Source organism: Prinia subflava, chromosome 8 (genome assembly GCF_021018805.1).
Source record: "Prinia subflava isolate CZ2003 ecotype Zambia chromosome 8, Cam_Psub_1.2, whole genome shotgun sequence".
Classification (NCBI taxonomy): domain Eukaryota; kingdom Metazoa; phylum Chordata; class Aves; order Passeriformes; family Cisticolidae; genus Prinia; species Prinia subflava.
The window spans coordinates 14,944,450-14,961,139 of NC_086254.1; the positions used below are offsets into that span (position 1 = coordinate 14,944,450).

The 16,690-nt window shown below is 67.5% G+C and overlaps 4 protein-coding genes across 8 annotated transcripts; 1 reads left to right on the forward strand and 3 right to left on the reverse strand.

Annotated features, from left to right (window-relative positions):
* Nucleotides 1-58: 58 nt before the first annotated feature.
* On the reverse strand, nucleotides 59-2,727 carry LOC134553547 (granzyme M-like). Its single transcript, XM_063403363.1, has 5 exons — nucleotides 2,476-2,727; nucleotides 2,256-2,400; nucleotides 1,586-1,846; nucleotides 1,185-1,367; nucleotides 59-302 (listed from the first exon to the last, which is right to left on the reverse strand). Exons 1-5 carry the CDS (start codon nucleotides 2,724-2,726, stop codon nucleotides 288-290), a joined length of 855 nt encoding a protein of 284 aa, XP_063259433.1. The 5' UTR covers nucleotide 2,727; the 3' UTR covers nucleotides 59-287.
* Nucleotides 2,728-3,670: 943 nt separating this feature from the next.
* On the reverse strand, nucleotides 3,671-4,985 carry C8H19orf25 (chromosome 8 C19orf25 homolog). 3 transcript variants are annotated; one of them, XM_063404880.1, is made up of 3 exons: nucleotides 4,924-4,985; nucleotides 3,930-4,102; nucleotides 3,671-3,853 (listed from the first exon to the last, which is right to left on the reverse strand). In XM_063404880.1, the coding sequence occupies exons 2-3, from the start codon at nucleotides 4,075-4,077 to the stop codon at nucleotides 3,672-3,674; spliced, it is 330 nt and encodes a 109-aa protein (XP_063260950.1). In that variant the 5' UTR covers nucleotides 4,078-4,102; nucleotides 4,924-4,985; the 3' UTR covers nucleotide 3,671. The 3 variants fall into 3 exon arrangements, with proteins under 3 accessions (XP_063260950.1, XP_063260952.1, XP_063260951.1); XM_063404882.1 differs by having other exon boundaries at nucleotides 4,944-4,978; XM_063404881.1 differs by lacking the exon at nucleotides 4,924-4,985 and adding an exon at nucleotides 4,901-4,916.
* A 75-nt stretch (nucleotides 4,986-5,060) lies between these two features.
* LOC134554317 (receptor expression-enhancing protein 6-like) lies at nucleotides 5,061-9,334 on the reverse strand. Of its 2 annotated transcripts, none has more exons than XM_063404868.1 (5): nucleotides 9,100-9,334; nucleotides 6,882-6,975; nucleotides 6,523-6,661; nucleotides 6,197-6,365; nucleotides 5,061-5,501 (listed from the first exon to the last, which is right to left on the reverse strand). In XM_063404868.1, exons 1-5 carry the CDS (start codon nucleotides 9,212-9,214, stop codon nucleotides 5,452-5,454), a joined length of 567 nt encoding a protein of 188 aa, XP_063260938.1. In that variant the 5' UTR covers nucleotides 9,215-9,334; the 3' UTR covers nucleotides 5,061-5,451. The 2 variants fall into 2 exon arrangements, with proteins under 2 accessions (XP_063260938.1, XP_063260939.1); XM_063404869.1 differs by lacking the exon at nucleotides 5,061-5,501 and adding an exon at nucleotides 5,635-6,021 and having other exon boundaries at nucleotides 9,100-9,291.
* Nucleotides 9,335-9,361: 27 nt separating this feature from the next.
* On the forward strand, nucleotides 9,362-15,691 carry LOC134553502 (proprotein convertase subtilisin/kexin type 4-like). Of its 2 annotated transcripts, none has more exons than XM_063403254.1 (15): nucleotides 9,362-9,727; nucleotides 10,108-10,212; nucleotides 10,294-10,389; nucleotides 10,979-11,107; nucleotides 12,022-12,098; nucleotides 12,202-12,290; nucleotides 12,843-13,015; nucleotides 13,094-13,297; nucleotides 13,468-13,568; nucleotides 13,845-13,948; nucleotides 14,045-14,162; nucleotides 14,332-14,502; nucleotides 14,656-14,780; nucleotides 15,009-15,128; nucleotides 15,202-15,691. In XM_063403254.1, exons 1-15 carry the CDS (start codon nucleotides 9,482-9,484, stop codon nucleotides 15,588-15,590), a joined length of 2,247 nt encoding a protein of 748 aa, XP_063259324.1. In that variant the 5' UTR covers nucleotides 9,362-9,481; the 3' UTR covers nucleotides 15,591-15,691. The 2 variants fall into 2 exon arrangements, with proteins under 2 accessions (XP_063259324.1, XP_063259323.1); XM_063403253.1 differs by having other exon boundaries at nucleotides 9,363-9,727; nucleotides 13,094-13,306.
* The last annotated feature ends 999 nt before the right edge of the window (nucleotides 15,692-16,690 follow it).

Sequence of the window (16,690 nt, forward strand, 5' to 3'; positions counted from 1 at the left end):
GAACCAGGAAAACCCCACACGCTCCAGCTCTTCTGGCACCAGCTCTGGCTCTGCCAGCGAGGGCAGCTCGTTTATTAGCAGGGGAAGGGACGCAGGGGAGAGGCTTTGGAGGGGACATGGGGACCAGGACCCCCGTTTGTGCTGCTGGAGGCTCCTGGTTGCTGACGGGTGACCTGTGCCGGTCCGAGGTGGTGGCAGGAGGAAATGGTGCAGGAAATGGTGCAGGAGGAGCTGGGCAGGGCTCGCGGGGGTGGCGGGGGTCCCGATGAGCTCATCCCGTGGTGCTGTCACAGGCTGGGGGGCTGCTCCGGGAGGGGACAGCACGCTGAGCTGGCACTGGGATTCCCAACCCCCAGGAAAGGGTCTGGGGTCCCTCACCTTCACCCCCAGCCCCCCAGCCTCACCACCAGGGCAGCAGAGCCTGGGCTGGCAGCCGGGATTCCCGGTGTGTCCTTGGGGATGTGGACACGGATCCATCCAGGACTGGATCACGCCCATGAGCACAAGGAGTCCCAGCCCCAAAACCCTGGGGACACCCCCACTCCTGCTGCCAGCCCGGCCGAAATTGGGGTGTGTGGGAAGTGCCTCACCCCCCGGGATGGGCTGCAGTGGAACCCCCAATTCAGGGGGTCCCAGACCCCTCGGATACCTCCCCATCCTGCAGCATCACTCCTGCTTTGGGTGGGGTGACCCTTGTGCCCCCCCAGTGCCACTGGGGGCTGCAGGGACAGACACAGGGCTATGGGGACACACCTGGGTGGTGGCTGTGGGGACATTGTGCAGCTCTGGGGACACAGAGCAGAGCCAGGGAGACACCGGGACCGTGGGGACATGCAGGGGGTCCCCAGGGGGGTGCACTGGGGTCCTGGGGACGGGCACACCCCGGTGCCCACTGGAGCCCCCCTGCCCTGGCAGTGGCCAGCACGGAGGGACCAGCGGCCGGGACTGAAGAAAAGGAGGAAAATCCCAGGAGCGGCACTCCCGGGGGCTGTGAGGGAGCGCAGGGGAGGCAGGAGGGTCAGCACCGCCCCCAGGGTCCGAACCACCGCCCTCCCCACAGCCCCGCCGGGCTCCGCGGGCCGTGGCTGTATCTATGTACTAAGGATGTTATTTTACCAGAGTCTGGACAGTATTCCCGATTAAAAGCCAACCTGTGTAAATAGGAAAGAGCGTTTGGTCCGTACCGTGTGTTCGAGCTCGCTGGGTTTGCAGCCCCTCCGCAGCGTCTTCTGGATCCATTTCTTGTGCTTCACGGTCGAGGTGGCCACCGGCGGCTTGGAGGGGTCGGTGGGGTTCTCGCCGCCGAAGGACATCACGCCGGCCACTGCCGGCCACTTCCCGCACACCAGCGGGCCCCCGGAGTCACCCTGGAGGGGAGGGGACACCGGCCAGTGCACCCCGGCCAGGGGACAAGGGACCTGTCCTGTCCTGGGTGTCCCTCCCACCATGGCCAGGGGGACACCTCACCTGCTCGGGGTGAGCGTCCTCCCCGGAGCCCCCCGCACCTGGGCTGGGGGTGGGCAGAGCTTTGCAGCCTCCGGAGCTCCCCGCACCCTGCGCAGCCCCTGGAGCCCCAAACTCTCACCTTGGCGGGGGTCGAGCCGGGGGGCTGCCCCTGGAAGCAGATCATGGCGGGGCCGATTTCTCCGCGCCAGAAGCGGCTGTTGTTGCACACCCGCGTGTCCATCACCGTCACCTCCAGCTCCTGCAGGGTGGGCGACGGGCCCTCGCCCTTGGGGTGGGTGAGCCCCCAGCCCGCCAGGCTGCACCGCGCCCCCGGCTTCGGCTCCCGCCTCGGCAGCGAGATCAGCCGCCGTGTCCTGCTCAGTGTCACCGTCCCGTCCACCTGCGGGCGGGGGGCGGTGTCAGACCCCTCCCCGTGGGCAGAGGGGCGGGCAGGGAGCGCCCCAGAGCCGCGGGTGGGGCGTCAGAGGGGAGCACCCCAATGGAGGGCTGGGGGGAGCCCCCAATACCGCAGGTGAGGGGCCGAGAGGGAGCAAGTGGGGGGCTGAGGAGGAGCCCCCCGAGGCCGCGGGGGGAAGGGGAGCACGGAGCCGGTGCAGCGCCCACGGGAGCGGGGAGATGACACCTGGGTGTGAAATCTCTCGGGGGTGAGAAGCGGAAATGTCAGCGAGCCGCTCGGCTGCGAGCGCAGCTGCACCGGCACCGTGCGATCACTCCCGCCCCTTCCCCGCAGCGCTTCCCGGCACCGCCGCCGCTCCTCGGAGCCCTCCCCGCGGCCGGCCCGGCCCTACCTGGAGCAGGAGCAGGTCGTTCTCCATCTTCTCTCGGTCGAAGCCGGGGTGGGGACACGCAGCCCGGATGGCGAAACTCTGCGCGTCCGGCCCGCGGTGCCGCCAGCTGTGCAGCCCCGCCACCAGCACCCCCTTGTGCCACGACCTGCCGCGCCCCGGGAGCGGCGTCAGCCCGGTGCCGCTCACCGGAGCGCCGTCCCTTCCCCGGGGCCGGACTCACCTCCCGGACAGGCAGTGAGCAGCCGTCAGCGCCCAGCGCCGGTGCAGCAGCGCTGCCCCGCAGGCGTGAACCCCCCCGAACTGCAGGGACACCATGTAGGGCCGCGAGTGGGGCTTGGCCTCGTGTCCCCCGATGATCGAGGGCTGCAGCCAGCTCCGGTCCCCGGCCAGTGCCTGCGAGCCGCGGGGCTCTCCCCGCAGGAGGAGCAGCAGCAGCAGCAGCAGCGGCCCCAGGCAGCGCCTCGCCCCCATCGCGCCCGCCCCGCGCCTCCCGGTGCTGCTCTCGAGCTGCAGCAGCCCCGGGCCGCGTGTGAGAGCAGCGGGAGCGGCGAACGGATCCCGCTCGGGGGCAGGAAGGGGAAGAAGCACCCGCAAGGTGACACCTGAGGGGGTGGGCAACACCCGCGGCCCCGCCAGCGCTCGGCTCTGCGGGCAGGAGGCGGCAGCTCCAGCTCCCAGAAATGGGAGGGGGTTGAGATTTATGACAGCCCGCAGTGACCCATTCCCACCACCTTTATTAGCGAAACAGGGCGGGTTTTCACACCGTGGGGCCGTGCCCGCCCCCGCCCAGCCCCGCCGGGGGTCCCTCAGTTCGTCCCCTCGGGCGGGACCCGCCCGGCCCCGCTCCTTGGGCGGGACCTCAGGCTGGCCAGGAGGCGCGGGAAGAAGAACTCGTTCTGGTACTCCAGCGGGACCAGGTGCCGCAGGAACGGGGGCACCTCGGCCCTGGAGACCCCCACGCACACCGGGACCACCCTGGGGCCGCGCTGGCGGACGCTGCAGAGCAGGTTCCACTGGGACACGCGCTGGCACCACCGGTCACCCACGGACTTGGCCGAGAGGAGCAGGATGGCCACGCGGCTGGCCTCGATGGCCTCCACGGCTGACACGATGACAGATCGCCCGGCCACCAGGTCCTGGTGCTCGGTGAAGCCCCGAAACCCCTCCTCCCTCAGGCGCTCCGCGATGCGGGAGGCGACGTGGTCATCCTCGGGGAAGTACCAGAGGGAAAAGTCGTAGGGAGGAGAGGACCTGCCACCAACGGGGGACATGGCAGCCGGCTCGGGGGCAGCAGGAGGGGCACAAGCCTTTGTTCCAGCAAAGGAGGGAGGATCCCTGGGAAAAGGTCACCGGCAAATCCGGATCCTCCCGAGGGAAAAGTTTTTGGGAAAGTGAAACCGCAGCACGGCAGATCCTTCAGAACGCCCTCTGCCTCATCTCGGCGATGCCGCCGTCCAGCGCCTCCCCGACCCTCTGCAGCTCCCGGCGCCGCTCCCGCAGCTGCTCCCGGGAGCGCTGCAGCCGCTGGTTCATCCCCACGTAGGCGCGGATCTGCCGGTACAGCCGCTCCCGCTCCTCGGCCGCGGGCTCGGGGCAGCCTGGCGGGCAGAGCCGGGGCTCAGCGGGGCTCGGGGGGTCCCCACGCCCCCCTTTTCCCCCCCAGGCGGGGCTCACCTGGAGCGGGGCCGCTCTCCTGGGGGGGCTCGGCGGGGAGGACGAACACGGGGTCGGTGGGGTCGGTGCCCTGCACGTCGGCCAGGATCTGCTCGGCGCTGGGGGGCTCAGGGCGGGTGGGCAGCACCCGCTTGGCCTTGGGGCTCATCCCGGGGGAGGCTCATGGGGAGGGGCTGAGGAGAGGGGAGGGTGAGGGCGCTGCGCCCAGCCCGGGCGGACAGACAGACTCACAGACAGCCCCCCTTTTCTATCCCCTCAAGAAAGACTGACCCCCGGTGCTGCCCTTTGGACAGACAGACAGACAGACACTCCCTCTTTTCTATCCCTCCAGGACTGACTGATCCTCGGTGCTGCTCTTTGGACAGACAGACGGACACAGACAGACAGCCCCCCTTTTCTATCCCCTCAAGAAAGACTGACCCCCGGTGCTGCCCTTTGGACAGACAGACAGACAGACCCCCCGCAGCAGGCAGAACCCCCTCGCTGTCCTCTAGGATGGACAAACAGAACCCCCTCCACCTTCCCCTCTGGACAGACAGACAGACAGACACTCCCTCTTTTCTATCCCTCCAAGACTGACTGACCCTCGGTGCTGCCCTTTGGACAGACAGACGGACACCCCGCAGCAGGCAGAGCCCCCTCGCTGTCCCCCCGGATGGACAAACAGAACCCCCTGCACCTTCCCCTCCGGACAGACAGACAGACAGACAGACGGACACCTGCCCACCCCCAAACAGACACAAAGCTCTCCTGTGCTGCCCCCCCCACCACGCCAGACAGACCGACTCCCTTCTCCCCAGACGGACAGACTCCCCCCTCCCCCGCCCTTTGGACGGACAGACAGACGGACAGACCTCTCCTTGCCCCACCTCGGACAGACAGAGCCCCGCCCCCGCAGAGATAACCCGGCCCCCTCCGCCCCCCGGACACACGGACAGAGCCCCCTGATCCCCCCCGCCGGACAGACCGACCCCTCCCGGTACCGCGGACGGACCGACAGACAGACAGACCGACCCCCCTTCCGGCCACCGTCCGGCCGCACTTCCGCCACGCCCCATCTACGTCATCAGGACAGCCACGCCCACTCCCAAAGGCTCCGCCCCCCGGTTCTCTTAAAGGCGCCGCGCGGTGTCACGGAACGCGCGGGGCGGGAGCGGCGCTCGGTGGGCACCGGCGTTTATTGGGGGGCTGGGGAACAACGGGCTCGGACTGGACAAACTCGGGGTCCCGGACGGGTACGGCCCCGCTGGCCGGTACCGCTCACAGGGTACCGGTACCGGGAGCACGGTGCCGGTACCGGCGTCTGTATGGGGGACTTCGGTGCCAGAACGGAGGATGCCAGTACCAGTACCGGGAGCACGGTGCCGGTACCGGCGTCTGTATGAGGGACTTCGGTGCCAGAATGGGGTTTGCCGGTACCAGTACTGGGAGCGTGCTGGGTGCCGGTACTGGGGCCGCTGGTGCCGGTACCGGTCCCAGTACCGGGGCTGTAGTGCCGGTACCAGAGGCGCCGATGCCTCTCTCACTTCGCCTTCTGTGCAAACTCTGCCAGGTTCAGGTGTGCTTTGAAGCCTGCGGAGACACGGACGGCGTTAGTGCCCGTCCCCGGGGCAGCGGCCGGTGTCCCGGGGGCACGGCCCGGCCCGGCCCCGGTCACCGGCCCGTTCCCTCGCTGTCCCGCTGAGCACGGCGGTGACAGCCAGCCCTGCCCTCCCCGCACCCGGGGAGGCTCCGGAGGGGAGCCCCAGGTCGGCAGCAGCGCTGAGGGACACAGGGGATGCACAATGGACGGACACACGGACGGACGGACACACGGACGGGGTCTGGCTACGGAGCAGCGGGAGGGAAGCTCTGCTCTACCCACGCCACGGGAGAAAGGGCCGGGCGTGCGGGAGCCGCGCCGGTGCCAGCGGGAGCAGAGGGCGCCGAGCGGCGCCGCGGCGGGCACGGGCACTGGAGGGCGCCCGGCACGGCCCGGCCCGGTCCCCACGCGGCGGCACCGGGAGCCGCGGCTCGGTACATACGGGCAGGCTGGGCTGCGGGGCCACGCCGGCCGCCAGCCGGGCTCTGCTCTTGGCCAGAGTCTGCAGGACTGGACCGCGCAGCGCGGAGAGGAGAGAGAGGTTAGAGAGGGGACCCTGACCCACCCCGGGGCTCCCGCCACGGGCACCGGGAAACGATCGCTGGCTGGGAACTAAACCGAGCTGCCCACGCCCCTGCCCCACCCGGACACGGGGCAGGATGGAGGGACAGGAGACCCGAGTCACCTTCTCGGGTGACAGCGGAGGCCGCGTCCAGGGCCTTGGTGCCGATGTCGCCCATCATGTTGTCCACGGCCTTGTGGTGCTTGAGGAAGAAGGGCCGGATGACGCTGTGGTAGAGAACCTGGGAGCCGTTCCAGGGCACGGGGGCCATGCACCACACCAGGAACACGCACTGTGGGGACACGAGGGGCTAAGTGGCTCCGGGACCCCCCAGATGGGTCTGACAGCAGCGCCCAAGGGCGCAGATCGCTGGAGGTGCCAGGGTCTGAGCTGGGTGCAGCCCACTCTGCTCCCGGGCAGAGCCCCGGGACGGGAGGATCCCGTTTTACCTTCCCGGCGTAGTAGAAGGGGAACCAGTAGAGGAAAAGGTCGGAGAAGAACTCGGCCACGCTGAAGACGCCGTACACCACCCAGTAGGTGAGCCACGTGGTGTCATCCTCCTTGCTGTGGCTCTCGATGGCTTTGATGCTGCGGCACGACAGGGGAGGGAAGGACACGGCTGCTGCAGGCCCGGCACGGGCTCCAACCTTCCCAAACCCTCCCAGCCCCGGAGGGGACCTGCCCGCTGGGCTGGCGCGGTCCCAGCGCTCCCAGGAAGAGCTCCCCAGCCATAATGAACCCTTCAGTGAGCAGGGAGACCCTCGGCGAGGGGCAGGGGAGGCTCCCCAGGTGTGGGACAGGTACTCACGAGGCGTAGGCGGGGTAGACGAAGCCGATGAGGTTGCAGAGCAGGGAAGCTCCATAGCCGAACATGAGGTACAGCCCCAGGAAAGCCACGGAGCCTGCGGGGCACAGGGGACGGTGGTGGCGCTTTGGTGCCTGCTGTCACCAGGGGCAGACGCCGCTGGGTCTCCTGAGTGGGATTCTCCATCCCAGGGCGGGAACAGGAGATAACGACCAACCCCAATTAATTCCACCATGCCTCGATGTGCCGAGGCACGTGGCGGAGCCTGCTCCACCCCGAGGGCCCCGTGACCTCCTCCTGTCACCGTCCGTCCCCTCCCCTGGCTCGAATGGGACTTTTACCACCCCAATCTTGCAGCACTTTCACCCCTGGAGCGGCGCCAGGGCTCCGGCAGGAACCGGAGACGCTGGCAGCAAACACAGCCACGGTCCAAAGTCAAGGCTCCCTCCGCTCGTCTCCCCCGCACCCGCTCGGCGTTCCCAGAGCTCCGGCTCAAGGACGAGCCCTGCTCCCGGCCCAGGCGCCCGGACCGCGGCTCCTCCCGCGGCTCCTCCCGCGGCTCCTCCCGCGGCCGCGCAGCCCCGGCCAAGGCAGGCTCGGCTCCCCCGGGAGCGGCAATCCGACCCCGCTTCGCTGCTGCTCAATTAGATCGTTCAATTAATTAAACTCGAGCCGCGGGAGCCTGCGCGGCGCTCGGACACTCGCAGGAGGCTGGGTCAGAGAGAGGGCGGGTGGGGAAGGTGGGACAGGGAGGTTTTGGGGTGGAAACCACGGCAGAGCCTCCACAGCAGGGCTCAGAGGGCAGGAAAACCTCAGGGACACACGGGATGGAGCACTTTGTGCAGCCCAGCAGCTTCTCCCCAGCGCTGGAACAAACCCCTCCATGGGCGGCAAGAGAGCTGGGAATTAACCTGTCTGTGCTGGCCAATTAAAAGTCCTTGCTGGGGCTTGGAGGGAGGATTATCCCAGCTCTGCTCGCTGCAGCATTCCTGGGCTGAGCTCCGGCCCCGATCCGGGGCAGCCACAGCTCCGGGTCTTTCCCGGGAGATGGGCAGGAGCAGCGCGGCTTTGGAGCGATCCCAAAGCTCCCTCCGAGGAGGGCAGGCAGGTCCAGGCAGTGCTGGGTTTCATTCCCCAAGAGCCTTAGAAGGGATTTCGCAGGATTTTAACCCCCAGAGAAATTTATGTAACAGCAAAAACCCAGGAAAAGGCTCCGCCGAGGGAGAGGCTGGAGGTGGTGGTGCCCAGAGGTTGCACCAGACCCCAGCCCATGGGTCCAAACACAAATTAGGGATTGCTCCAGAGCCATGGGAGGGAGAAATCGGGAAATTTTTAGTCCAGCAACAGCTTCTCCTTTCCAGGACAGGGATCTAGAATGCAGAACCATCACTTTTTTGGTGCCTCCACTCTTGTTCTACCCCAGGAGTCCATCAGGGCTGAGCCTGATCAAACCCCCGGGGTTGTTTTGCTCAGAAGACGCCTGAGTGGCACCACAGCCTGCACAGCACGGGCTCCTTCAGGGACATTCCTGCCCTCAGAGCGGGAGCAGCAGCCCTGCTGCAGGTGAAGGGCCAGGAAATCACACCTGGAGGCCAAAAGGCCTGGAGGGACACGGGAAACAGGGAAGCCCCGAGTCCCCATGGGAGGTTTGATATGAAATCTCAAATTGGAGCTCGAGGGTGAGGCCAGTTCAAGTTGGCAGCGAGGGCACAGGGCTGAGGGTCAGAGGAGAGGGGGCACGGTGTGCCAGGAGGAGGAACCCCAGGGAGAATCCGGCTGGTTCCTCATTAATGAACAACAGGGATCCGGTTAAAGGCCGGATCCCCATGCGCCAGCAGTGGGACACGGGGACGAGCTCCCATTCCCACCGCCCTGACCCACCACGATCTGGGGGCTCACCCAGAACGGGGACCCTCTCAGTCAGGGGCAGGGGTCTCGAGGGTCTCTCTGACATTCAGACCCTACAAGCTTTGGGATTTCGGGATTTTGTGCCTGCGGAAGGCGAGGGCAGCGCGGTGACAGCGACACCACCCCCGGCACCCCCAGCCCCCTCCCAGCCCGGCCCCGCTCCGCACCCCCAAACCAGGGCGGCCCTGCCTGCCCTCCCGGTGCCCCGTGCTGAGCCCAGAGCCACGGTGAGCAGCTGCCAAGGCGCCCCAGGATACGGAGGAGAAGGGGACAGAACGGGAGAACCGGGGAGGCCCCGCTGTACCGGTCGCACCTGAGGCCAGGTAGAGCCGTTGGACGCCGGTACGGGCTTCCAGCTGGCCCAGCAGGTCTCCGATCGGCCCGGGGCTGTGGAGGAAGCGCTCCAGGCGCTGCTGCACGGAGCCCATGGCGGCGGTGGCGATGATGAAGGTGCTGAAGCGGCGGCGGCGGCCCCGGAGCGGCCCCGGCCCGACCCCGCGCCCCGGTCAGTGCGGCCGCGGGGGGCGGGGCCGGGGGCGTGGCCAGGGGAAAGGAGGCGGGGCAAAACGGCGGGGCGGGGACAACAGGGGGAGGGGCGGGACTAACGCTGGGGCGTGGCCAATGAGAAGGCGGGGCGGGGATTAAGGTGGGCCAATCAGGCGAGGCCGTGCGGAGGGGCGTGGCCGGTCGTTGCCATGGCAACGCGCGCAGCGGCGGCGCGGCCTCATGGCGGCTCGGCCCGGCCCGGCCCGGTCCCGGCGCTGTCGCTGTCGCTGTCGCTGTTCCCGGTGCTGTTCGCGCTATTCACGGTGGCCGCCACCGCCCAACCGGCCCCCGCAAAGCCCCGCGTCTTCCTGAGCAGCTGGGCCGTGCGGGTGGCGGCGGGGCTGCGGGACGCCCGGGCCCTGGCCCGCCGGCACGGGCTGCTCTACCTGGGCCAGGTGCGGCCTGGGCGGGGAAAGGCGGGCCCGGCCCACCCCGTGTGCCCCTGGCCCGACATTCTCGCTCGTACCCGCCCCATTGTTTGTGTCCTTCGCTTGTCCCATGGGCAGGGACATCTTCCACTAGACCAGGTTGCTCCAAGCTGGCCTCAAACGCTCGCTGGGCATCGGGGGACACCGTGCCAGTGTCCCCCCACCCTCAGAGCCAAGGGCCTCTGGGCAGGCAGGGTGAGCGAGGGCACACAGCCCCTCCCCGGGGCTCCACTCTGCCTCCAAGGGACGCTTTTAACACCACAGCTCACGTCAAAGTCACCGTTCCAACCTGTACGGACCCCGGGGCTGGCACCGCTGTCCCCCAGCACCGCTCTCTGTGCCCGCAGGTGATAGAGGGAGAGCCCTTCCACCACTTCAGCCACCGCGGCACCCGGCAGAGAGCCCTGAGCAGGCACTGGGGGTGGCACACGCGGCTCAGCAGGGACCCCCAGGTAGGGAGGGGGGCGCGGGGAGCTGGGCACGGCCGCGGGCAGGCGCTGCCCGGTGCCCACGGCGCTGCTCCCACCGCCCAGGTCCTGTGGTTTGAGCAGCAGACGGCGAAGAGGCGCTCCAAGAGAGGCACGGGCGTGGTGCCCACGGACCCCTGGTTCCCCAAGCAGTGGTACATGGTGAGAGCAGGCTGCCTCCCCTCCTCATCCTCGCCCAGATCATGGGATGGGACCGCAGTGGGGCATCCCGAGCCACCTCCCTGCTCAGCACCATCCCCAGGGCACAGGATTGTTGTGGGATATCCCCAGGGAGGGAGACTCCACAGCCTCTCTGCTCTCTGTTCAGGGCTTGGTCACCACACACTGAAGTTCTTCCTGCCGTGCAGGGGGAATTCCTGGGATCAGGAATTCCTCTGGTGCCATTTTTGGGCCCCACAGGGCACAGCCTGGTCCCTCCCGAGCCCCCAGTGCAGGCAGGGCTGAGGGCCCCTCTCAAGGCTGAACAGCCCCAGCTCCCTCAGCTTTGCTCTGCCAGAGATGCTCCAACCCCTTCCTCAGCTCTGTGACCCTCTGCTGGGCCCACTCCGTGTCCTGAGGAGCCCAGAGCTGGTCACAGCACCCCAGAGGTGCCCCCAGGGCCGAGCAGAGGGGCAGGATCCCTCCACTGCCCTTCCCAGTGCCCTGCCAAGACACAAACCATAATGCCGGCAGTGATGAGGCAGCAGGAGCCCTGCAGGGTGACCCCGGTCACATTTAATCTGTCTTCCAGAACAACGACATCCATCCCGACCTGAACATCCTGACGGCCTGGAGCAGAGGCTACACGGGGCTGGGCGTGGTGCTGACGGTCCTGGACGATGGGCTGGAGAAGGATCATCCCGACCTGGCTGCCAACTATGTAATTTTGGGGGGGTTTGCAGGGAGCAGCTCCTCCAGGGAGGGTGGGAGTCGCTGCCTTCGTCCCTCCCCCGGGAGTGTGAGGAGGGAGCTCGGCCTCTCCGGGGCTGGATCCAAGGTTTGGAGCCTCCCCACAGTGAAATCTCGCTCTGAGGAAATGTTAGAACTTGTACACGCATGGGAGCCCCCGGAATTGGGGTAATTACAGCGAGCTGCAAAGCCAGTAAAGCTGGTAAAGGCTCCACGGGGAGGGAAAGGCAGCCCCGGTGCCGATGACAGCGCCCGTGGGTGGTGGCTCCTCTGTCCTGTCACCCTCAGGTGGCTCTGGGCTCTGCCAGGGGAACAGCAAAGCTGTGCTGCTTTCGCCCCTTTCTGCCCAATCCCAGAGTCACTGAGGTTGGGAAAGGGCTTTGGGATCACCGAGTCCCACCTGTGCCCCAGCTTGTCACCAGCCCACAGCACCGAGTGCCACCTCCAGGCTTCCCCTGGACACCTCCAGGGATGGCGACCCCAAACCTCCCTGGGCAGCCCCCGCCAGTGCCTGACCACCCTTTCCATGAGGGAATTCCTGCCGATGTCCCACCTGGCACACCTTGGGGCTGTCCCCTCTGCTGTCCCCTGGGAGCAGAGCCTGACCCCCTCTGGCTGTCCCCTCCTGTCAGGGAGCTGTGCAGAGCCAGGAGGTCGCTCCTGCTCCTCCTTTTCTCCCTTCCCCAGCTCCCGCAGCCCCTCCCGCTGCTCCCTTCCCCCTCGGGGCTCGGTTCAGCTCCAGCTCCCCGCGCAGCCGGGCACGGAGGGGCCCCGCTGTCCCCGCGGGCTGGCAGGCGGTGCCAGCCCCGGGCCGGGTGCCAGGCGCCTGTGCCGAGCTGTCACAGCCCTGCCGGGCCCTTGGGCTCACACCTCGCTCTGTAACAGGACCCGCTGGCAAGCTACGACTTCAACAGCAACGACCCCGATCCCCAGCCCCGATACGGCGACGGCGACAAGAACTGGTGGGTCCTGCCCAGCTCCCCACAGTTGGGGGGGTCATTTCTGGGGGGAGCCGGCGCTGTCCCAGCCCCCCCACCCCTCACAGGGTCACTGTGTCCCCCCCAGGCATGGGACACGCTGTGCAGGGGAGGTGGCAGCGGTGGCCAACAACGGGATCTGCGGCGCAGGCGTTGCCTACAACGCCAAAATCGGAGGTGAGGAGGGAGGGAAGTTGGAAATCAGCTCCAGCGCCCTGTGAGAATGCAGGAGGGGCTGCTCTGGGGTTTACGGGGGGCCCAGGGTGCTGCAGGGGTGAGCGAGGGACCCCCAAGGGCCCCCCAGGACTCCATTCTGTCCCCAAGTGCCACTTTGTGCTCATCCTGCACTGGAGCTCACCACATCACCCTCGGGGGTTCAGTGCCCAGCCCAGCACCAGCAGGGCAGGCTCAGGCTCCGCTGTGGAAGTGAAGGTGTCAAAGTGGGGTTAAAATCCGGGAGCACTCCCCGGGCTTAATGACAAAAGGCTTAACGAGGAGCTTTGGGAACCAGCTCACGGCAGCAGCACGGGGGGGCCTGATCTCCTTAGGGCAGGGTCATGTGAAAGCTGCTGGAAGCTGTGGGGGGACCTGGCAAGGTGCCCCCAGGCCATTCCCGGGGTATGGCACACCCGTGGCTCCTGTCCCCGTGGCTCCTGTCCCCTCGGAGCCACCGCAGGCCCTGGCGGGTGCTGCCGCCTCTTGGCCACGGCGGCTCCCGGTGCCCCTCAGGCGTGCGGATGCTGGACGGGAACATCATGGACATCGTGGAGGCGCAGGCGCTGAGCCTGCAGCCGCAGCACATCCACGTCTACAGCGCCAGCTGGGGCCCCGAGGATGACGGCAGGACGGTGGACGGGCCGGGAATCCTGGCCACTGCCGCTTTCCGCAGAGGGGTCATGCAGGTAAGGCCAGCCCCGCCCTCGGGGACACCACGGGGACACCACGGGGACACCATGCTCACCTCCTCTGCCCTTCAACAGGGACGGGGCGGGCTCGGCTCCATCTTCATCTGGGCCTCAGGCAACGGTGGCATCAACTACGACAACTGCAACTGCGACGGGTACACCAACAGCATCTACACGGTGTCGGTGGGCAGCGTGCTGGGCGACGGGCAGCGGCCCCGCTACGGCGAGAGCTGCTCCGCCATCCTCACCACCACCTACAGCAGCAGGACCACCAGCAAGGTGCAGATTGTGAGTGCCACCAGAGCTGTGCCACGGCAGGCACAGGGCCCAGCCTGCCTTTAGCTCGGTGCCTGTGCAGAGCGCAAAATGCACAAAGGAGAATTTGCTGAAGGTGGCCAAGTTCAGGTGGCTTTGTTGGAAAGAGTTCTGAGCCCCCCTGTCCCCCCCAGGTGACCACTGACCTGCACCACCGCTGCACGGACAAACACACCGGCACCTCGGCCTCAGCCCCGCTGGCCGCCGGCATGGTGGCCCTGGCACTGGAGGCCAAGTAGGTGACACAGACAGAGGGACAGCACCCAGGGAGAGCTGGTGCCTGAGCAGGGATGAGAAAAGGGAGGGACAGCAGGAAGGTTGGGGGGCAGAGTTTCGGCCTTCTCCCAGGGCTGTGGGAGAGCAGATGATTTTCCTCTGGAGCCCTTTGCTCCCATTTTGGCACTGAAGGAGATCATGGGGTCAGACAGTTGCTCTACCCACCCCAGAAGAGCCAAACCTCCCCCTTGAAAACCAACCAGGACCTCTGTCCCCACATCCTCCTCGCTTCCAGCCCAGCCCTGACGTGGCGTGACCTGCAGCACCTCATCATCCGGGCCTCCAAACCCGCGCACCTGCAGGCAGAGGACTGGGCCCAGAACGGCGTGGGGCGCCGGGGTGAGTGCAGGGCTCTCCCCTCCGACCCCTCCCCGCAGCCCCCCACGGCACCGAGGGGCTCACGGGTCCCTCTCTTGGGTGGCACCTGTGTCCCAGTGAGCCACTACTACGGCTACGGGCTGCTGGACGCGGGGCTGCTGGTGCAGGCGGCCGCCACCTGGACGGGGACGCGGCCCCAGGAGAAGTGCTCGGTCCAGGCTGTCCAGGTCCCCAGGTAAGGGACAGTGACAGCAGGTCCAGCCTCCCACAGGGCCCTGCTGTGCCCACCACAGGGACCCCAAAAAGTGTCTGTGCTGCACAGGGGCTGCTGTGCTGGGAGGCCACGGGGAAGGGTGGGATGTGACATGCAGGGAATGCCCTGACCTGCAGCTCGTCCTGGACAGGGACATCGGCTCCAGGCTCAGCATCTCCACAGATGTCTCCTCCTGCTCCCAGAGCATCCGCTCGCTGGAGCACGTCCAGGTCCAGCTGTCCCTGAGCTACAGCCGCAGGGGGGACCTGGTGGTGGCTCTGAGCAGCCCCATGGGGACCACGTCCACACTGGTGACAGTGCGGTAAGGACAGGGCCAGGGGACTCCCCAAAACTCCTCTGGGCCCCTGCCATGGGGAAATGTCCCCTCAGAGCGAGAACAGGGTGACCCTTCAGGGCACACCCCGCCCCTCCAGGCCCCTGGGCTGGCACTCCCAGCTCTGCTCTCCTCCTGCAGCCCCTACGACACCAGCCAGGACGGCTACAAGGACTGGACCTTCATGTCCACGCACTTCTGGGACGAGAACCCCAAGGGGACCTGGACGCTCCACCTGGAGAACAGGGGTGATGACCGGAACACAGGTGGGAGCCCCATGGCGGGGTGAACCCCATTTTTACTGGGCTCACCCCGTGTTTGGTCATTCTCCCTTCCCCCACTTGGATGGGCAATTTGTTGTCTTATTGCTGGCACCCAGCCCTCCTTTCCCACAGGAGCCTGTGCTGGCTTTGAGGGTCTCCCCCGGCCAGCACAGGGCCGGGAGGAGGACACAACCCCAAAGCTCCCAGCCCCCTGTCCCCTCCTGTCCCCAGGCCAGCTGACCAGCTTCATCCTGCACCTGCACGGCACGGACGAGGACATGCCAGCCCGGCGCTCCGCGGCCACCGCCACCGACGAGTGTCTGAGCAGGGACCAGCAGGGAGCCTGCAGGGGTGAGCGAGGCTTTGGGGGGGACAGTGACAACGCTCTTGTCCCCCAGGACCTCACCCCAGCCTCTCTCCACAGACTGTGGCAGCTCCCTGTACATCCACCACGGCTCCTGCCTGTCCTACTGCCCCCCACGCTACTACGGCCGGGCCCGGAGTGCCACCCCTGGGGACACCGCCCTCGTCTGTGCCAGCTGCCACCCGTCCTGCTACACCTGCCAGGGCGCCTCTGCCGACAACTGCACGTCCTGCCCGTCGGGCCGCACCTTCCAGGACAGCACCCACACCTGCCAGCAGCCGGCAGAGAGCTCCCCCAGCCCGCTGGGGCTGCGCTGGTCCCTGGTGGTTCTCACCGTGCTCGCCTGCAGCAGCCTGGTGCTGGCGGGGGTGCTGTACCCCACCTACCGCACGGCCCTGCGCGCCGGGAAAGGAGCTCCGTGCTGTCCCCGCGCCGCCAGGACAGAGTGACACCGGCCCGGTGACACAGAGTGACACAGAGTGACAGAGTGACACAGCCCGGGGGCAGAGCTGGGATCGCGCCTGGCTTCCCAAATAAAGCGGTTGTTGCTTTTTCCAGCCGCGCTCTGCCCCCAGGGCTGATTCCCCTTCCCGGCAGCGCCGGGGATGGTCCCAGCCCGGGTCCAGCTGTGCGAGGGGACAGGCGGGGGGCTCCTCCCACACCCTGGGGACAGACAGAGGGGCCGGGAGCCCTGTGCCCTTTCCCAGGCGCGGAGGGACGAGATGTGACATGTCCCCAAACAGCTGCAGCCGTGTGGCCATGGCAGGCGCCCGGCCAGGAGCCAGCAGAGGCCAGCCCAGACCCCTCCAAAGTCCCCGGTTCCTGTTCACCGGCAGTTTTAGGGCTCAAAAAGGGGTCTCAGGGTGGCTGCACCCCCCGTGCCACTCTGTCCCACGGGGATGGGCAGAGGCGCGGTGGCAGCTGTGCCCCGGCACCCGTGGCACCGGGCAGGGGTGGCACAGAGGGAGCTGGGGCCCTCCGGGGACACCGGCCCTGTGGCAGGACTGCCCCAGGACACTGGGGACGTGCTCTGTGTCACCCCCAGTGCAGCGTGTTTGCTCAGCTGAAGAGTTTTGGGAATTAAGGCAGAGCCAGACCTTTCTCCAAGTTTATAATGACCCGTGAAAGCCTTGGCTGGACTTTACAGAGCAGGGAGAGGAGGGAGCAGCGATGGAGCTTTGTCTGCAAGGGCAGGGGCTCTCCTTGGGGACACCCCCAGGGGTGAGCTGGGATCCCTGCAGACCCCAAGGCAGAGCCCTGGGACACCCATCCCGCCCAGTTCCATGGGAGGGGGCGCTGGATGCCCCCCAGCTTCCCCACGGCCTCTCCAGGGTTTTTTTTCCCCCTCCTGCTCCTCCAGGCTGGCCTAATCCTCAGTGGGCGGCGGCTGGGGCTGGAATTGCCGCTGGATCTCGGGGCGCACGTCCTCCTGCAAGGGAGAGAGGGACGGGGTAGGGCCGGGCTGTCCCCAGGGCTCTGTCCCCATCCCTGTCCCCGACCCCAGGGCGCTGTCCCCTCCCTGTCCCCGACCCCAGGGCGCTGTCCCTGT

Coding starts and splice junctions, on each gene's coding strand:
- LOC134553502 (XM_063403253.1), top strand. CDS start 9,482: ATGGCAACGCGCGCAGCGGCGGCGCGGCCTCATGGCGGCTCGGCCCGG. Junction 10,390..10,978: donor TCCCCAAGCAGTGGTACATG/GTGAGAGCAGGC, acceptor TCTGTCTTCCAG/AACAACGACATCCATCCCGA. Junction 12,291..12,842: donor CTACAACGCCAAAATCGGAG/GTGAGGAGGGAG, acceptor GGTGCCCCTCAG/GCGTGCGGATGCTGGACGGG.
- LOC134553547 (XM_063403363.1), bottom strand. CDS start 2,726: ATGGGGGCGAGGCGCTGCCTGGGGCCGCTGCTGCTGCTGCTGCTGCTC. Junction 2,401..2,475: donor GCTCACTGCCTGTCCGGGAG/GTGAGTCCGGCC, acceptor GGGGCGCGGCAG/GTCGTGGCACAAGGGGGTGC. Junction 1,368..1,585: donor CCGGCTCGACCCCCGCCAAG/GTGAGAGTTTGG, acceptor CCTCCCCTCCAG/GGTGACTCCGGGGGCCCGCT.
- C8H19orf25 (XM_063404880.1), bottom strand. CDS start 4,077: ATGAGCCCCAAGGCCAAGCGGGTGCTGCCCACCCGCCCTGAGCCCCCC. Junction 3,854..3,929: donor GGAGAGCGGCCCCGCTCCAG/GTGAGCCCCGCC, acceptor TCTGCCCGCCAG/GCTGCCCCGAGCCCGCGGCC.
- LOC134554317 (XM_063404869.1), bottom strand. CDS start 9,214: ATGGGCTCCGTGCAGCAGCGCCTGGAGCGCTTCCTCCACAGCCCCGGG. Junction 6,976..9,099: donor ACGGCTCTACCTGGCCTCAG/GTGCGACCGGTA, acceptor TGTGCCCCGCAG/GCTCCGTGGCTTTCCTGGGG. Junction 6,366..6,522: donor CCTTCTACTACGCCGGGAAG/GTAAAACGGGAT, acceptor GTGTCCCCACAG/TGCGTGTTCCTGGTGTGGTG.